Here is a 13,878-nt window from a genome sequence, read left to right as displayed (position 1 = left end):
GATGGGCAGAGTTGTCTTCAGATTCTAGCTCTGCCATTTATTTGATGTGGGCCCTCGGTTTCCTCATTTATAAAATCAGGATGGTGCTGGCGACCTCACAGGATTGTTCTGGGGCTTACTCAACTTTGTGATAATTTTGCTGGTAGGTGGAGTTTTTAGCAGAGGGCCTGGCTCCTGGAAATCAATAAATGATCTATCTTCCTCCTGGCCCAGCGAGGCCTGTGCGGGCCCTGGGGCAGGGGTCTTTTGGTGAAGAAAAAAGGCCATTGTGTCCGACCTTGGCCTTAACAATGAGTCCTTACCTGCTGCGTGGGCACCTCCTCTGGGACACGCCAGAGTCTGTCCTTCCTCCCTACATGGGACTTTGACCCCCCAGGTGACCTCAGGAGTGAGTCAAGAGTCCCTCCCTCTTCCGCCTCTGTCGTGGGATTTTTGACTGGGAGGCCAAGCAGCTGGGCTGGGCAACCCCCTAGAACACCCTCCTTTATCTCGAGAGTAGAGGTCTTCCTCTCCTGTCTGGTCTGGTACCTCCCCACCAGTGCCCACTGCCCCGCCTCAGGCTTGGGGTGGCCCAAGCGCCGGATCTGGAGCTGGTTAGCTTTTGGAAAAAAACAGCAATGTGGAAACACCGCCCACCCACTTCCCAAAGCCTGAGTGGAATGAGTGAACAAATCGTGGGAGGCCCAGCCGTCCCCCCGCCTCCCCCCAACTCAGGGCTCTTCACTCCGTTTAAAACCACACTGGTGGCCTTTTCTCTGATGATAACAGCAGTTTGGAAAACTTGAGGAAGTTCAAAAAGTAAAGTAAAAATACCCTCACATTCCACCGAGAACAGCTCCTGCTAACAGACGGTGAACAGCCAGTGGGCACTTTTCAAGTGCCCAGGAGGTACTTCTGTTATCCCCAAACCACAAATGGGGAAAGTAAGGCCCAGGTGTGGATGTAAGCCTTGGATGGGGGTTCCCCTAGGAGTTGCTAGCCCAGCACTACTGGACTCTCACTGTGTTCCTGGCACATGGCAGGTGTCTCTCTGGATCTGTTGGGAAGGGGCCAGGACAGCTGGGAACACTCCCTGCCTCAAGTGAGAGGAACCTTGGCAGTATTTCCCCAAAGGGTCCTGTCTTCCACCTGTCTTCCTCACCCGGCCTGTCCCCTGGGACCTCTTCACCCTCCAGCCTCAGGAGCCTGCCGGGGCTCTCCCCTCCCCTGGCTCTCGGCTCTTGGGAAGCAGGGACCAAGCAGCTATACTCCCAGTGCGGTGGCCCAGAAAACACGACTTGACTTGGGGCCAAGGCTCCTGAAGGCTGAGCAGTGTCCCCACGCTCGCTCCCGAGACACTCTGTCCTTTCGCCATTCAGAAAGCGTCATTTCAGGGAAAGCCAGTGGCGGCTGGGTTTCAGAAGCAGCAGCCAGACGGCCCGGTCAGCTGCTGAGCAGGGCTGGCTGGAAGGGTGGGTATGCTGACCGCCGGCCTCCGCTGTGCCAGCCGGCCTCAGACACCAACATCTTGGGCCTGGGGGTGGGGAACAGGAACCATGGCTTCCCTCACCCTCATCTTGAAGACCCAGGCCTCCGCTCTAGCCCCTTCTTCCCCTTTCTAAGATCCCCCTTATCTTCTCTCTGCCTCTCAGCTGCAGACAGATCTGTAATCCTTTCAGGACCTAGAGAGTCCCAGGGGATCAGAGCTGGGGGGGCAGGGGCGAGGGCCCAAGCAATCCTCTGAAGCCCTCTTCCAACTTTGGAATGCAGAGCTCAGAGTCTGTCTGATGTGTGTTCCCCCAGACCCACCTTGCATCCCATCCCACCCAGATGCTGCTGCTGGTGGCCTGGGCACTTTCTAACCCTGCCTCGACCCAGGGGCAGATATGGGTTGGGGGTTACAGTTAGTTGTGGCACCTGGGCAGGGACTCAGGTGTCCTCTTGCCTGCCCAGACACTCCTAGGACACAACTTCTGGGCACCTTGGAAACAGCCAGCCGGGAGTGGTTTCTGGAAAGAACTGGAAGGAGGCAGTTAAAGATCTTGTAGGAGATCAGAAATGGCTAATCCTGGATTAGCTGGGGGGATGGACCCAGGGTGTGGGGCAGAGACAAGGGCCCCACCCAAGGACAGAAGTGAGAGGGGGTGGGGTGGGTGTGCTGGGGGCCAGGAATGGGTTTTCTCTGGATGGCGGGGGGTGGGGGTTGGGGGAGGAAGTGAAGGCCAGGATTCGGTTTTCTCTGGGCAGGGAAGGGTTAAATCCTCCTGGGCCTCCCAGGCTCTGGCCACTCTCCCCTCCTGACCTTTCTCCTCTCCAGCCTCAGGCACAGCTGCAGAGACACCCCGTACACCCTGCCTCGTCCTCATGGCCTACCTGAGCCCCTCACAGCTTCAGAAGGTAGGGCCCTGCTGGGTGGGCACCCCGAGGATCAGGTAAATGTGGGGGGCCCCTCCGGACTTGGAGTAGTCCCGGGGAACTCAACCGACCCCCTTACGTTTTTCAGAAGAGGAAACTGAAGCCCGGAGTGGTCGGTTCACAGCCATGACCCCTAACTTCTGCACACACAGGCAGGGGCCATTCAGGCCAACGCACCGCGGCTGGGGTGGGAATATTTGCGTGAAGAAACCAGAAGAAAACACAGGATCCTGTGACCTGGGGGCGGGGGCGGGGGCGGGGGTCTGGGAAGGGGCGGGGCCGACGAGGGGCGGATCCACCCGTCCCACTCTACCCACAACCCACCTCTAGCGCGGGGCGGGTGGCCCGGCAACCACCCGGTGGGCGCGTTCAGACCGGAAAAGGCTAACCCGTGGGAATCAGAGCGACGGAGACTTTTAAAAAACATGACCCTTGTTGTTTGTACCTGATGGCAAGAGGAAAATACAAAAAAATACAGAAAAGCTCAAAAAAGAAAATTTAAACCCACCTATAGATTCCTATGCTGAGACAATATTTTGGCATACAGTCCTTGAATCTCTAAAAGTTTCAGGGGACTTCCCTGGCGGTCCAGTGGTTAGGACTCCATGCTTCCACTGCAGAGGGCACGGGTTCAATCCCTGGTTGGGGAACTTAGATTCCACAAGCTGCGCTGGGGGGCCAAATAAATAAAATAAAAGGTCCATCACAATATCACAAAAGCTGTCGCCGATTGCTTGCTTGCTTGCTATATGTTTCATAAAGGAGGCTCCCCATCTGATACTTAGCCTGAGAGTCAGAGAGGGGAAAGCACTTGCCCAGGTTCTCACAAATTAGGATACTAACTTGTAGTTGGCTTTTTTTTTAAACTCACAATATGTGTGGAACACATTCCCATGCCAATAAATATTTTTCTATCAGCTGTGTTGTATTTCAGATAGATAAACCATACTTTGTGTGATAAGTTCACCTGTGTGCTGGTTTGTTTGATATCCGTCTCCTTCCCTAGACTAAGTTCTGAAAGGCAAGCATCATGGCTGGCTTGCTCATGACTGAATCTCCAGCTCCTAAAACCATGTCTAGATGCTCAGCCAATATTAGCTGAATAAATGAATGAGGTTGTATTCCCTGGAGGGTGAGGGTGGGGACACCTCCCCTTCCACTTCCCCTTCCTTCATTCAAGCAGCCAACGCTGATTGCTCTTCACTGGGCGCTAGACACCATTGCCAGGGAGGGGGCCAGAGCAATGAACAGGATGCTTTGTCCTGCCTCCACACGGCTTATGGTTTGGGGAAGGGTCAAATCAGTCCTCATCAAGAGCGTTTGAGGGCAGGGAGAAGGAAGCCTGAGTCTCCTTCCTGCCTGCAGTTTCAGGAGGATGGCTTCCTGGTGCTGGAAGGATTCTGGTCTGCAGACGAGTGTGTGGCCATGCAGCGGAGGATTGGCGAGATAGTGGCTGAGATGGATGTCCCTCTCCACTGTCGCACGGAATTTTCCACCCAGGAGGAGGAGCAGCTGAGAGCCCAGGTAGGTGCCTGGAGCAGGTGAGAATGAGATTTGGTCTTTGATGGGTGGCTCAGTCCCCAGCCAGAGCAGCAGCCTGGAAAGGTAGGACCCCAAGGCCCATGGGCTCATGCTGATAACGAATCAGGCTCCAAGCTTTCTGTGGGCCGGGCTCCAGGCTAAGTGTCTTATATGCATATTTCCTTCACTCCGTACTACGAATTTATGAGGTCAGCATTATTGCCCCCATTAGACAGGTGGGGTAAATGAGGCTCAGCTCACTTGCCCCAAACTACACAATTAGTAACTGATAGGGTCAGAATTTGAACCCAGATCTGCCTGAGACCAAGTTCATGCTGTCACTGCTCTGCTGTACTTTCTTAGAAGTTTTCCTGCCACAAAGGACCTCTTTGTGGCCAGCAACCCAGCATGAGCCAAGTGACTCTGATGGGCCCACCTGGGCAAGTCATCCCCCAGTGAAACAAGGAACTGCTTGTTTCCCCCAGTGACCTACTAGGACTCAGTGCAGCTTGAGATGGGTAAGTTGACACCCAGGGGTTCTCCCAGACAGTTCTCTTAACCCTTCATAGGCTGAATTTATGAGCCTGCCTGCGGCTGGGCCCCCAAGCCAAAGCTGTGGTCCAGGCTCACGCTTACTCATGGCAAGGAGCTTCTGCCATCTGGTGGGCATAAAGGGAATTACAATGACTAGAAGGCTTGCAGCCCAGAGAATGGGGACTTCAGAAAGAAAAAGGGTCACAGAATGACACTTTCCTCCAAACAGTCAGTTTCGTTTGGCTGCACTGGTATTCAGTAAACCCTCAATATTCACTACTGATATTATGAAAGACTTTGAAATGGGTTTTTTAATTAATTAATTAATTAATTAATTAATTTTTGGCTGCGTTGGGTCTTCGTTGCAGCACGCGGGCTTTTCTCTAGTTGTGGCGAGTGGGGGCTACTCTTTGTTGAGGTGCACAGGCTTCTCGCTGCGGTGGCTTCTCTTGTTGCGGAGCACGAGCTCTAGGCACGCGGGCTTCAGTAGTTGTGGCTCGCGGGCTCTAGAGCGCAGGCTCAGTAGTTGTCGCTCACAGGCTTAGTTGCTCCGTGGCATGTGGGATCTTCCTGGACCAGGGCTCGAACCCGTGTCCCCTGTATTGGTAGGCAAATTCTTAACCATTGCACCATCAGGGAAATCCCTGAAATGGGTATTAAAAGAAAAAAATATTGGCGGTGTCCTGTCTAGTAGTGCTCCGTTCCAGCTTACCAGCACCTTTCATTGTTTTTGAGTTATTATACAACTCTGTAAGTTATATAGAACTGATAATAACTCACATGATACTCGTCCATAGAAATGGGTATGAACTGGGCCCGGCAGGATGCAGTTATTGCCCTTGTGGCTAGATTCAGTTTTGCATTGATTTGTAAATTCATTTCACCGTTTCTTATTGCCTATATTTGTGTGTTTCTCGGAATTCTCCTTTCAACATGTTTCTGGTTCCCTTGTGAATTACTGAGTTAAGTAAAAATCTTTGACCTGCGTGTAGCATCACCGTCTTTATTATTATTATCAGTTATGCTTCCCAGATTTAATTCCCTGCTAGTGCAGAGGAGTTAAAAATGTTAAAAAAAAAAAAACTTTTAGTTTTCAGTGGGAAGGGCGTGGAAAGGGCCAGACAGGTCACTGAGTTGAGCCATGCAAGGCACTGTGACAGCAGATGTGTGCAGTTGAGGGAGTGCCGGGGCTGTGCCATATGGGAACCCAGGTAGGGGAATCGGTGACACTCAAACTGTACTTACATCGCCATGAAGGAAGATATATATGGTGACCATGTGTGGCTAAAGCCACAAGGAAAACATGGGGCATCTGCCTGGACATCATTTTCTTCCTTTTTTAAAATTAAATATTTATTTATTTATTTACTTATTTATGTGTTTGGCTGCATCAGGTCTTAGTTGTGGCACTTGAGCTCTAGAGCATGCGGGCTTAGTTGCCCTGGAGCATGTGGGATCTTAGTTCCCCAGCCAGGGATTGAACCCGCGTCCCCTGCACTGGAAGGTGGATTCTCAACCACTGGACCACCAGGGAAGTCCCTGGAGCATCATTTTCATATGCTGCTAAGAAATTTAAAACACGATATTAAAATTAACAAGAAGGGAGTTCCCTGGTGGCCTAGTGGTTAGGATTCGGCACTGTCTTTGCTGTGGCCCGGGTTTGATCCCTGGTCGGGGAACTGAGATCCCAGAAGCCACAGGGTGTGGTTAAAAAAAAAAATCAATAAAATTAACAAGGAGAGGTTATTAAGAAAAAAGAAAAAGATTAGTAATAGCTTATATTTATCGAGCATTTAGTCATGTCCTTGTTGGGTGTTTTCTATTTAGCAGCAGTAGTAATAATAATAATAAAGGCAGATATTCACATGACACCACATCCCAAGGACTGTTCTTATATGCCTTATATACACTGATTCATAATCCCTACAACACCCTATGAGATAGGTGCCATTAATAGCCTCTATATTTTATGAGGAAACTAAGCCTGAAGAGGTTCAGTAATGTGGTTGTGATTACAGCCAGTTAGTGGCAGAGCTGGGATTTGAACCCAAGTATTCTAGCTCCAGAGTCTGTGTTCTCAACTTCTATAAGATTCAGCCTCCACTTGAACCTGAAGCCTCCAACAATCCAGGGAGGTCAGTTCCATTATTATTCCCCGTTTACAGATGAGGAAACTGAGGCTTTGCGAGGTAAAACAAGTGGCCCAAGCCTCCCTGGGAACCAGGTGTGTTTGATCTGGTACCTGTGTTTCATGCCATTATGGAGTATGAGTCATGTGATTTATTTAGAGGTTTCTAAGAAATTCCATACTTGTAGCTTCCGGCTGTGCTTCCAGGTCCTTGGGGTTCCTGTTCACCGGCTGTGCCACAGTGGACAAGTTTGAGAAGCACCAGAGGCGTCTGCAGCTCTGTGGGGTGGGAAGCATCTGAATCCTCTTCCCTCTCTGCCAGGCCCACCTGTGACCCCATGATGCCCTCTCAGCCCCTCTGATGTCCCCTCTCCACAGGGCAGCACAGACTATTTCTTAAGCAGCGGCGACAAGATTCGGTTCTTCTTTGAGAAAGGCGTCTTTGATGAGAAAGGTTTGGAACTGGGGCCCTAGAGGTGGGGGTGGCTGGACTCCAGTCCTTCCAGCTTGACCTGTCCCTTGTGCCACAGGAAATTTCCTGGTCCCTCCGGAGAAATCCATCAACAAAATTGGCCATGGTAAGCAGGGGCTGGAGAGAAACTGAGGTCTGAAGAGTTTGGGGGCCATCCCCCAAAGCACACGTTAAGGTAGTAGCCCAACAAATGGCATTTCTGGGTGCAGAGTCCTTCTTGGGCCCTGCTCTCCTGTCTTATGATGCTAATCACATGACACTGCCACTGCAGCACTGGGAAGAGGGGTCCATTTGAGCCCACTCCCCCATGCAGATGGGTGTGTGCAGGCTCCTCAACTCTCTACTGCCAGGCCTGGGGATGATTCGGGCCCCAGGCTTGTGGGGATTCTGGGTCCCATTGCTCCCTGAAGGCTTCTTAAGGAACACCAAACATGTTGACAAGGTCCCTGTTCCAAGACCCCTAAACCAAGCTAGGAAACCCTCTTTTTTTTTTTTTTTTCAGGATCATGCATTATAGTTATTTTGTAGGGAGTTCCCTGGCAGTCTAGTGGTTAAGACTCCGTGCTCTCACTGCTGAGGGCCCGAGTTCGATCCCTGGTCAGGAAACTAAAATCCCACAAGGCGCGTGATGTGGCAAGAAAAAAAAACCCTTATAATTTATCTTGTAGACTGATTTTTTTTTTTTTTTTTTTTGCGGTATGCGGGCCTCTCACTGTTGTGGCCTCCCCCGTTGCGGAGCACAGGCTCCGGACGCGCAGGCTCCGGACGCGCAGGCTCAGCGGCCATGGCTCACGGGCCCAGCCGCTCCGCGGCATATGGGATCCTCCCAGACCGGGGCACGAACCCGTATCCCCTGCATCGGCAGGCGGACTCTCAACCACTTGCGCCACCAGGGAGGCCCTAGACTGATTTTTAAACATGAAGTTATATCATGGTAGCTTTGTGTTTTTTTTACAAATTGTGGTAAAATACATATAATAGAAAATCTACCATCGTAACCATTTTGAAGTATACAATTCAGTGGCATTAAATACGTTCAACCCTCACTTTTTGTAATAACAACAGTAGTAAATAATGAGAAGAGTGACTGTTCTGTGCCTGGTCCTGGGCTGTGCTTGCACACGCGTTAGCCCATGGAGTCCTATGGCAGCCCAGGAAGCAGGGCTGATCCCATTGTACACAGGAGGAAACTAAGGCTTAAAGGAGAGAAATCGGTGCTCAGAGTCCGACAGAGCAAGCGGCAGTACCAAAATTGCTACCAAGTGATGGGTCCCTTGGAGTCCTTGATCCTCTGAAGGGTGGCCAGTCAGGGCTAGAAGGTCAAGAATAAGGTCATAGGTCAGGTGCAGGCATCTGTGGGGCCCATTTCTCGGTTATAAACAAGCAGAAAGCTTAATGCACAGAAAATAGGTGAGAATATCAAAGTGGGGCCTGACCCTGGGTGCCCAGGCCTAGATGTGGGAGGGACCCAAGGGGACTGGGGAATGGCTCTCAGCCCACCTCTGTCCCGCAGCTCTGCACGCCCATGACCCTGTCTTCAGGTGTGTCACACACTCCCCCAAGGTGCAGGTGAGCAGAGGTGTCGGTGAGGGTGGGCCGGTGGGCCATATGTGAGTGTGGGCGGGCCGGCCATGTGACCTCTGCCCCCTTCCAGGCTTTGGCCAGAAGTCTGGGCCTCCAGATGCCCGTGGTGGTGCAGAGCATGTATATCTTTAAGGTGAGCTCCCCGTCCTCCCCAGGCCTCCGTTTACCCTCTGTAAAATGGGCACAGTGCTCATACCAAGCCCTTCCTTACAAGGACCGCAAGCTGCCTCCCTGAGGAAGTATTAAGTTGGCGGGAGAACATGAAAACCGGTCTCCTCTGGTTAGGGTGCCTGGCACTTAGTTGGGGCTCATCTAGGGTGCCGTGGAAGGAAAGGGGGTCCCGGGGCTGCCTCCTCCCTTTGTTGGCTATTGAAATGCTCTGCCCCCAGCTTTCAAGGCCCAGCCCGGTTCCACCTCCTCCAAGAAGCCTTCCAACACCCTTGGGAAGAGAGGACCCATCTCTGATCCTGGAGCCCAGAGGCTTAATCGCTGGCCTGGGCCCCAGCCTCTCCCACTGCCCCTCACTTCTCCCTTGTGTTCTTGTTAGGGACGTGTGTGCTCAGACTGGGAGCTCCCTGCCAGGCAGGGTGGCTTTTCTCTTTGCAGCCCTCCTGGGCCTGGCACATAGTAGGTGCCCGAGAGCTGGGTGCTGACGTGGAAGCCTTGCAGATAAACACCTGTGGTGGGGGGAAGAGCATCCCACTCGGAGGACTCAGAGCAGCCCCTGCCCCGCCCCGCTCTCCCTGGCCTCACCCGGCCCCCCTCCTCTCTCCTGCAGCAACCTCACTTGGGCGGCGAAGGTGAGCCAAGAGCAGGCTGGGGGGCCAGCGAAGGCCCCGGCGGGAGATCTGGGACTTTAGTGGTTGTCAGGTCTCCAGAGGGAGGGAAGGCGCCTGCCAAGACGTCCATAGACAAGAGCCTGGGCCAGCAGAGGAGAAGCCATCTTCTGCTGCTTCCTGAAAGAGTGGATGCCGGGGGGTGGGGTGGGGTGGGGTGGGGTGGGGGGGTAGAGGGGGGTGTCCTGGAGCCCTCGACCCAGTGGTTCCCAAACCTGGCAGCGACTCCTTGCTGGTTAAAAATACAGATTTCTGGGCCCCATTCCCTGAGATCTTGAGTCACGAGGGTGGGACTCTGTATTTTACCAAGTTCCCTGGAGGACTGATTCAGCATAGAAACTGCTGATCTGATTACAAACCCCCTGGATACACAGATACCCTTTCCAGCCTCCCTCGTGGGTGATGATCCACTTCTCTCAAATACCTCCAGTGACAGAGGGCTCACCACCCCTACAGGCAGCTCTTCCTTTCCTGACATGAGCTCAAGTCACTCCCCTTGTGAGGCCCCCTCCTCCCCACCGTCCAGCCTGAAGACAGTCTCCTGAAGGGATGCCCATCCTCTCCCTGAGCCTTCTCTGCTCAGTCCAGCACCCCCCAGCTCCTTCAGCCATTACTCCTCCAAATGTTCTGGGGCCCCCACCATTAGGACACCTTCATCTGGACACTGTCTGGATTGTCAAAGTCTGACTTCCACTTTGGTGCTCAGAAAGCACACAGTTCCCCAGGTAGGGATGAGGCGAGACCAGCACCCTCTCGTTTTTACAGACTAAGGTCCTCTGTTCAGCGGTTCTCCGTCCTGCCTGGGCCCCAGCATCACGCAGGGGATGTTTACAATGTGGATGCTGGGTCCGCTTCCTGCTTCACACCCAACTTCCAAGTCGTAGACCACTGGTGGTTTACACTGGACCATCTGGTGGCTGGAGGGGCTCTCGCTGGTTGAGGCCGGCAGCTTGAGCTACCTGGCTGGAATTAAACAATAGCAGCTGCTCTTCAGGCAGCGATTACAACGTCAGGCCCCGTACTAAGCACTTTTCATACACTGTCTCAGAATCCTCCAGCAACCTCGTGAGGTTAGGTTATCGTTGGGGCTGCTTTATGGTTTAGGAAATTGAAGCTTGAGAGGTGAAATCTCTTGCCCAGAGTCTCCGGGCCAGGAAGCGGTGAGATTCTAACTGCTCATGGGAAGGCTGGGCCTGGAGGGCCCTGGGAGGACCACGGAGTGAGTAGAAATGAGGCCAAGGTGAGGTGAGGCCAGGCGCCTCATGCCCAGGCGGGCCTGCTGCAGTCTCCCCTCACCAGGACGCCTCCTTCCTGTATACGGAGCCTCTGGGCCGGGTGCTGGGCGTGTGGATTGCTCTGGAAGATGCCACGCTGGAGAATGGCTGCCTCTGGTTCATCCCTGGCTCCCACACAGGTGAGGCCACCTGCCTCTCCCTGCCCACTCGTCCCCCCCCCCCACAGGGGAGGGACCCCGAATAAAGAGAGGCTAAAGTCCCCACCTTGGCCCGCAGGTGGAGTGTCGAGAAGGATGGTCCGGGCCCCTGCTGGCTCGGCGCCTGGCACCAGCTTCCTTGGGACCGAGCCAGCCCGGGATAACAGCCTCTTTGTGCCCACACCGGTGCGGAGAGGTAGGGGGTGTGCAGAGGGCAGGGAGGAGGACCCGGAGGCCTTGCCTGGGGGTCTGTGCTTGCTCTGACTACCCAGCTCACCTGAGGGCTGGGAAGTCACAGCATGAGGGAAGGTAGGGCTGGGTGGGCACTGGGAGGTCTGAAAGCTGTGTGGTTGACAGCAGGGTCTCCCAGATCAGGCTGGAATCCAGACCCTGGTACTTCCCGGCTGTCTCTGTGAGCAAATGACTGAACCTCTCTGAGCCTCAGTTTCCCCAAACATAAAGTAGGGAAGCCAGTGAGATGTCATATGTGAGACGGTGCACCACAAGTGCTCACAAATCCTGGCTGTCAGCACACCCTTCCTTATAGAAAAGGGAAACTGAGCCCCAACTCTGCATTCCTGGCTGAGGCCCCAGCTGGCTGGCACGGGACAGAGAGCTTCTGTCTGGTTCTGCAAATGCCATGGAGGTGGATGCCCTTGCTGAGGCTTGCCAAGGGCACGGGCCACAGCGGAAGGGACTTGACCCCAGGGGAACCCATGTCCAACAGCACAGCGTCCGATGCGGGGGCAGACGCCAGGCCCCTGAGCGTCCAGCGATGGGAATGGGGATGAATAGCCCACGACACCGCTTAAGGGAGGGGGCGCCCACCATGTCCCTTCCTGCCTCAAGTGCGCTCTTGACCCGCTGTGTCCCTGCCAGGGTCCCTCGTCCTAATCCACGGAGAAGTGGTGCACAAAAGTGAGCAGAATCTCTCCGACTGCTCACGCCAGGCCTATACTTTCCACCTCATGGAGGCTGCTGGCACCGTCTGGAGCCCAGATAACTGGTAGGTGGCAGGGTGTGTGTGGGCCCCAGACACCTCCTGAAGAGGTCCTGGAGGCTGGGAGCACTGCCGCTAGCACCTCGAGGTCCTCTCCCCATCCTCTGCAGGCTCCAGCCGACAGCTGAGCTGCCCTTTCCCCCGCTGTACACCTAAAGGCCCTCTGAGGGCAGGGACACCACCCCCTCTCCGGAAAAGCTGTGGGCTGCCAACGCCAGCGCCTCACCCCACCGCCCAGCTGCAACGGGGAATTTGCATCTCTCCTCCAGGGCTTTCCTTCTGCTGGTGTCTGTGCAGACAGGCAGGCAGGAGCAGAAGGCTGGGCTGGGTGCCTTCCCCGAGATCTGTCTCTGTCCGTCCCTACCCCAACACAACCTCCCCCTAGAGGCAGCCTCACGGCCGTGAAAGGGTTCTGGCTGCTTCTCTGCCGGCTTCTCACTCGTCGTCTCCCCTCTCACATGGAACTCTTGGTCATTACAGTGGGAAACACTGAATAAAAGAGACTTACAAATGCAGCATCTTGATCCTTCTTTCCCAAGCAGCCTTCCTCTCAAGATGGGAACCCTGCTGAAAATCATCCCAGGTAGCCCAGCCCTGCCTGGTGAGGTATGCACGATGTTAATAAGTGACATTTAGTGGGCATTCATGGTGCGAAGAGCTTTCTGTGCTTTATCACTGGATCCTCACCCCTTTCAGGTAGGTGCTGTTTACAGATGAAGGAGCTGACACATCGGAAGGTTAAGTGACCCGCCCAAGTCCCACAGCTGTTCAGGTGTCTGGCGAGGTCAGCCGGATCCAGAGCCTATGCTTCTAACCTCTATGCTCCCAGTTCTCCTTTCCCGGGGAGGGAAAAGACCAGAGGCTGGAATCCAGTCTGAGATTCCGGCCCTGGCTCTGTGACCAACTCGATTTCCGGCCTCAGGCCAGGCCCTTCTCTCTGGGCCCATTTGGCCACTTGCACCATCAAGGGGCTGGACGAGGGCCTCCACAGGTCCCTTCTGTTTGGACATGCTTGGCAGGCACCCAGAGCTGCAGAAACAACTACCAAATCTGAAACCTGCCTGGCGGGGGTCTGCTCAGAGGTTGCAAACTGGGGGCCACCAGCCGATTTCACAATGCAGAATTGTTTTGTCTGGGCCTCGGCATTTTAATACAACAAACAAAAAACCCACAACATTTTAAAATTGGGAGATTTCACATAACAATTCAGGTTTCTAAGCTTCTTTGAATGAGCAGGTCAACAGCCCGGGGCCTGTGGTCTAGCCTCCGTGACCACTGGCCGGAGCTGCCTTCTTACAGGCACATGTGCTCTCCACTTCCCTTCCCTGTCCTCCTTCATTGCATTACCTGCCTGGCCTCAGCGGCCTTATGACTTTATGACCTTGATTTCCAGCCCCCACTCTGTATGGGAACAAACCACCCAGGGAGTCAGTGGGGCAAAGCCAGCACTCCTATGCGCTACACCCTAACATGGCGTTGCCTCCTTCAGCGAGCAGTCGCAGGGAGCCTGAGCCAAGGGAAGGGTTCATTAAGGCTCCTTTGAGCCCCAAACGAATGTCTCAATACTCTGCTCTGAGGCAAAGGGCTTGGCAGTGATGCTCAGGCAGAAGCAAGCTCCCAGAGCTGGGCTCCTGGCTTCCGGCCTTGGTGGGCCCAAGTTCTCACCTCTTCCTGCCTAGGGCCCTCCCTGTCAGGCTGGTGGGAAGTGGGGAGAACCTGGTCCAGCCTTGAGAAACCTGCTCTGCCATCTTCTCACTGATGGGAAATGTTCATCCATTCAGCGAAGGTCTGCCGAGTTCCTGCTATGTGCCAGGCTGTGCTGGCACTGGGGGATGCGGTGGGGAACCAGGGAGAGCTGGACTCTGCCCTCACAGAGAGCAAGGCTGGGGCATGCACTGCCCCCTCCCCCCGCCCCGGAAGAGCAATTCTGAACTCTCAGTAAACTTCACCAGACCTTGCCTCTAATTTCTCGCCAAG

General features: G+C 54.1%; 1 protein-coding gene across 2 annotated transcripts; it reads left to right on the top strand.

The window, feature by feature from the left end:
- Window positions 1–2,313: 2,313 nt before the first annotated feature.
- Window positions 2,314–12,082, top strand: PHYHD1 (phytanoyl-CoA dioxygenase domain containing 1). 2 transcript variants are annotated; one of them, XM_060101403.1, is made up of 11 exons: window positions 2,314–2,376; window positions 3,760–3,918; window positions 6,956–7,031; window positions 7,108–7,155; window positions 8,563–8,618; window positions 8,704–8,766; window positions 9,412–9,433; window positions 10,755–10,883; window positions 10,981–11,097; window positions 11,781–11,907; window positions 12,012–12,082. In XM_060101403.1, exons 1-11 carry the CDS (start codon window positions 2,344–2,346, stop codon window positions 12,055–12,057), a joined length of 876 nt encoding a protein of 291 aa, XP_059957386.1. In that variant the 5' UTR covers window positions 2,314–2,343; the 3' UTR covers window positions 12,058–12,082. The 2 variants fall into 2 exon arrangements, with proteins under 2 accessions (XP_059957386.1, XP_059957387.1); XM_060101404.1 differs by lacking the exon at window positions 8,704–8,766.
- Window positions 12,083–13,878: the final 1,796 nt, after the last annotated feature.

The sequence above is a fragment of the Mesoplodon densirostris genome, chromosome 6 (genome assembly GCF_025265405.1).
Source record: "Mesoplodon densirostris isolate mMesDen1 chromosome 6, mMesDen1 primary haplotype, whole genome shotgun sequence".
NCBI classification, from domain to species: domain Eukaryota; kingdom Metazoa; phylum Chordata; class Mammalia; order Artiodactyla; family Ziphiidae; genus Mesoplodon; species Mesoplodon densirostris.
The sequence above is the reverse complement of the archived record's forward strand: the minus strand, read 5'-3'. Positions and strand labels throughout refer to the sequence as shown.

What these genes read in the sequence shown, in the direction of transcription:
- PHYHD1 (XM_060101403.1), top strand. Translation starts at nt 2,344, where the DNA reads ATGGCCTACCTGAGCCCCTCACAGCTTCAGAAG. An exon ending in AGAGCATGTATATCTTTAAG is followed by an intron (nt 8,767 to 9,411) that starts GTGAGCTCCCCG and finishes TCTCTCCTGCAG; the next exon opens with CAACCTCACTTGGGCGGCGA. An exon ending in GCCCACACCGGTGCGGAGAG is followed by an intron (nt 11,098 to 11,780) that starts GTAGGGGGTGTG and finishes TGTCCCTGCCAG; the next exon opens with GGTCCCTCGTCCTAATCCAC.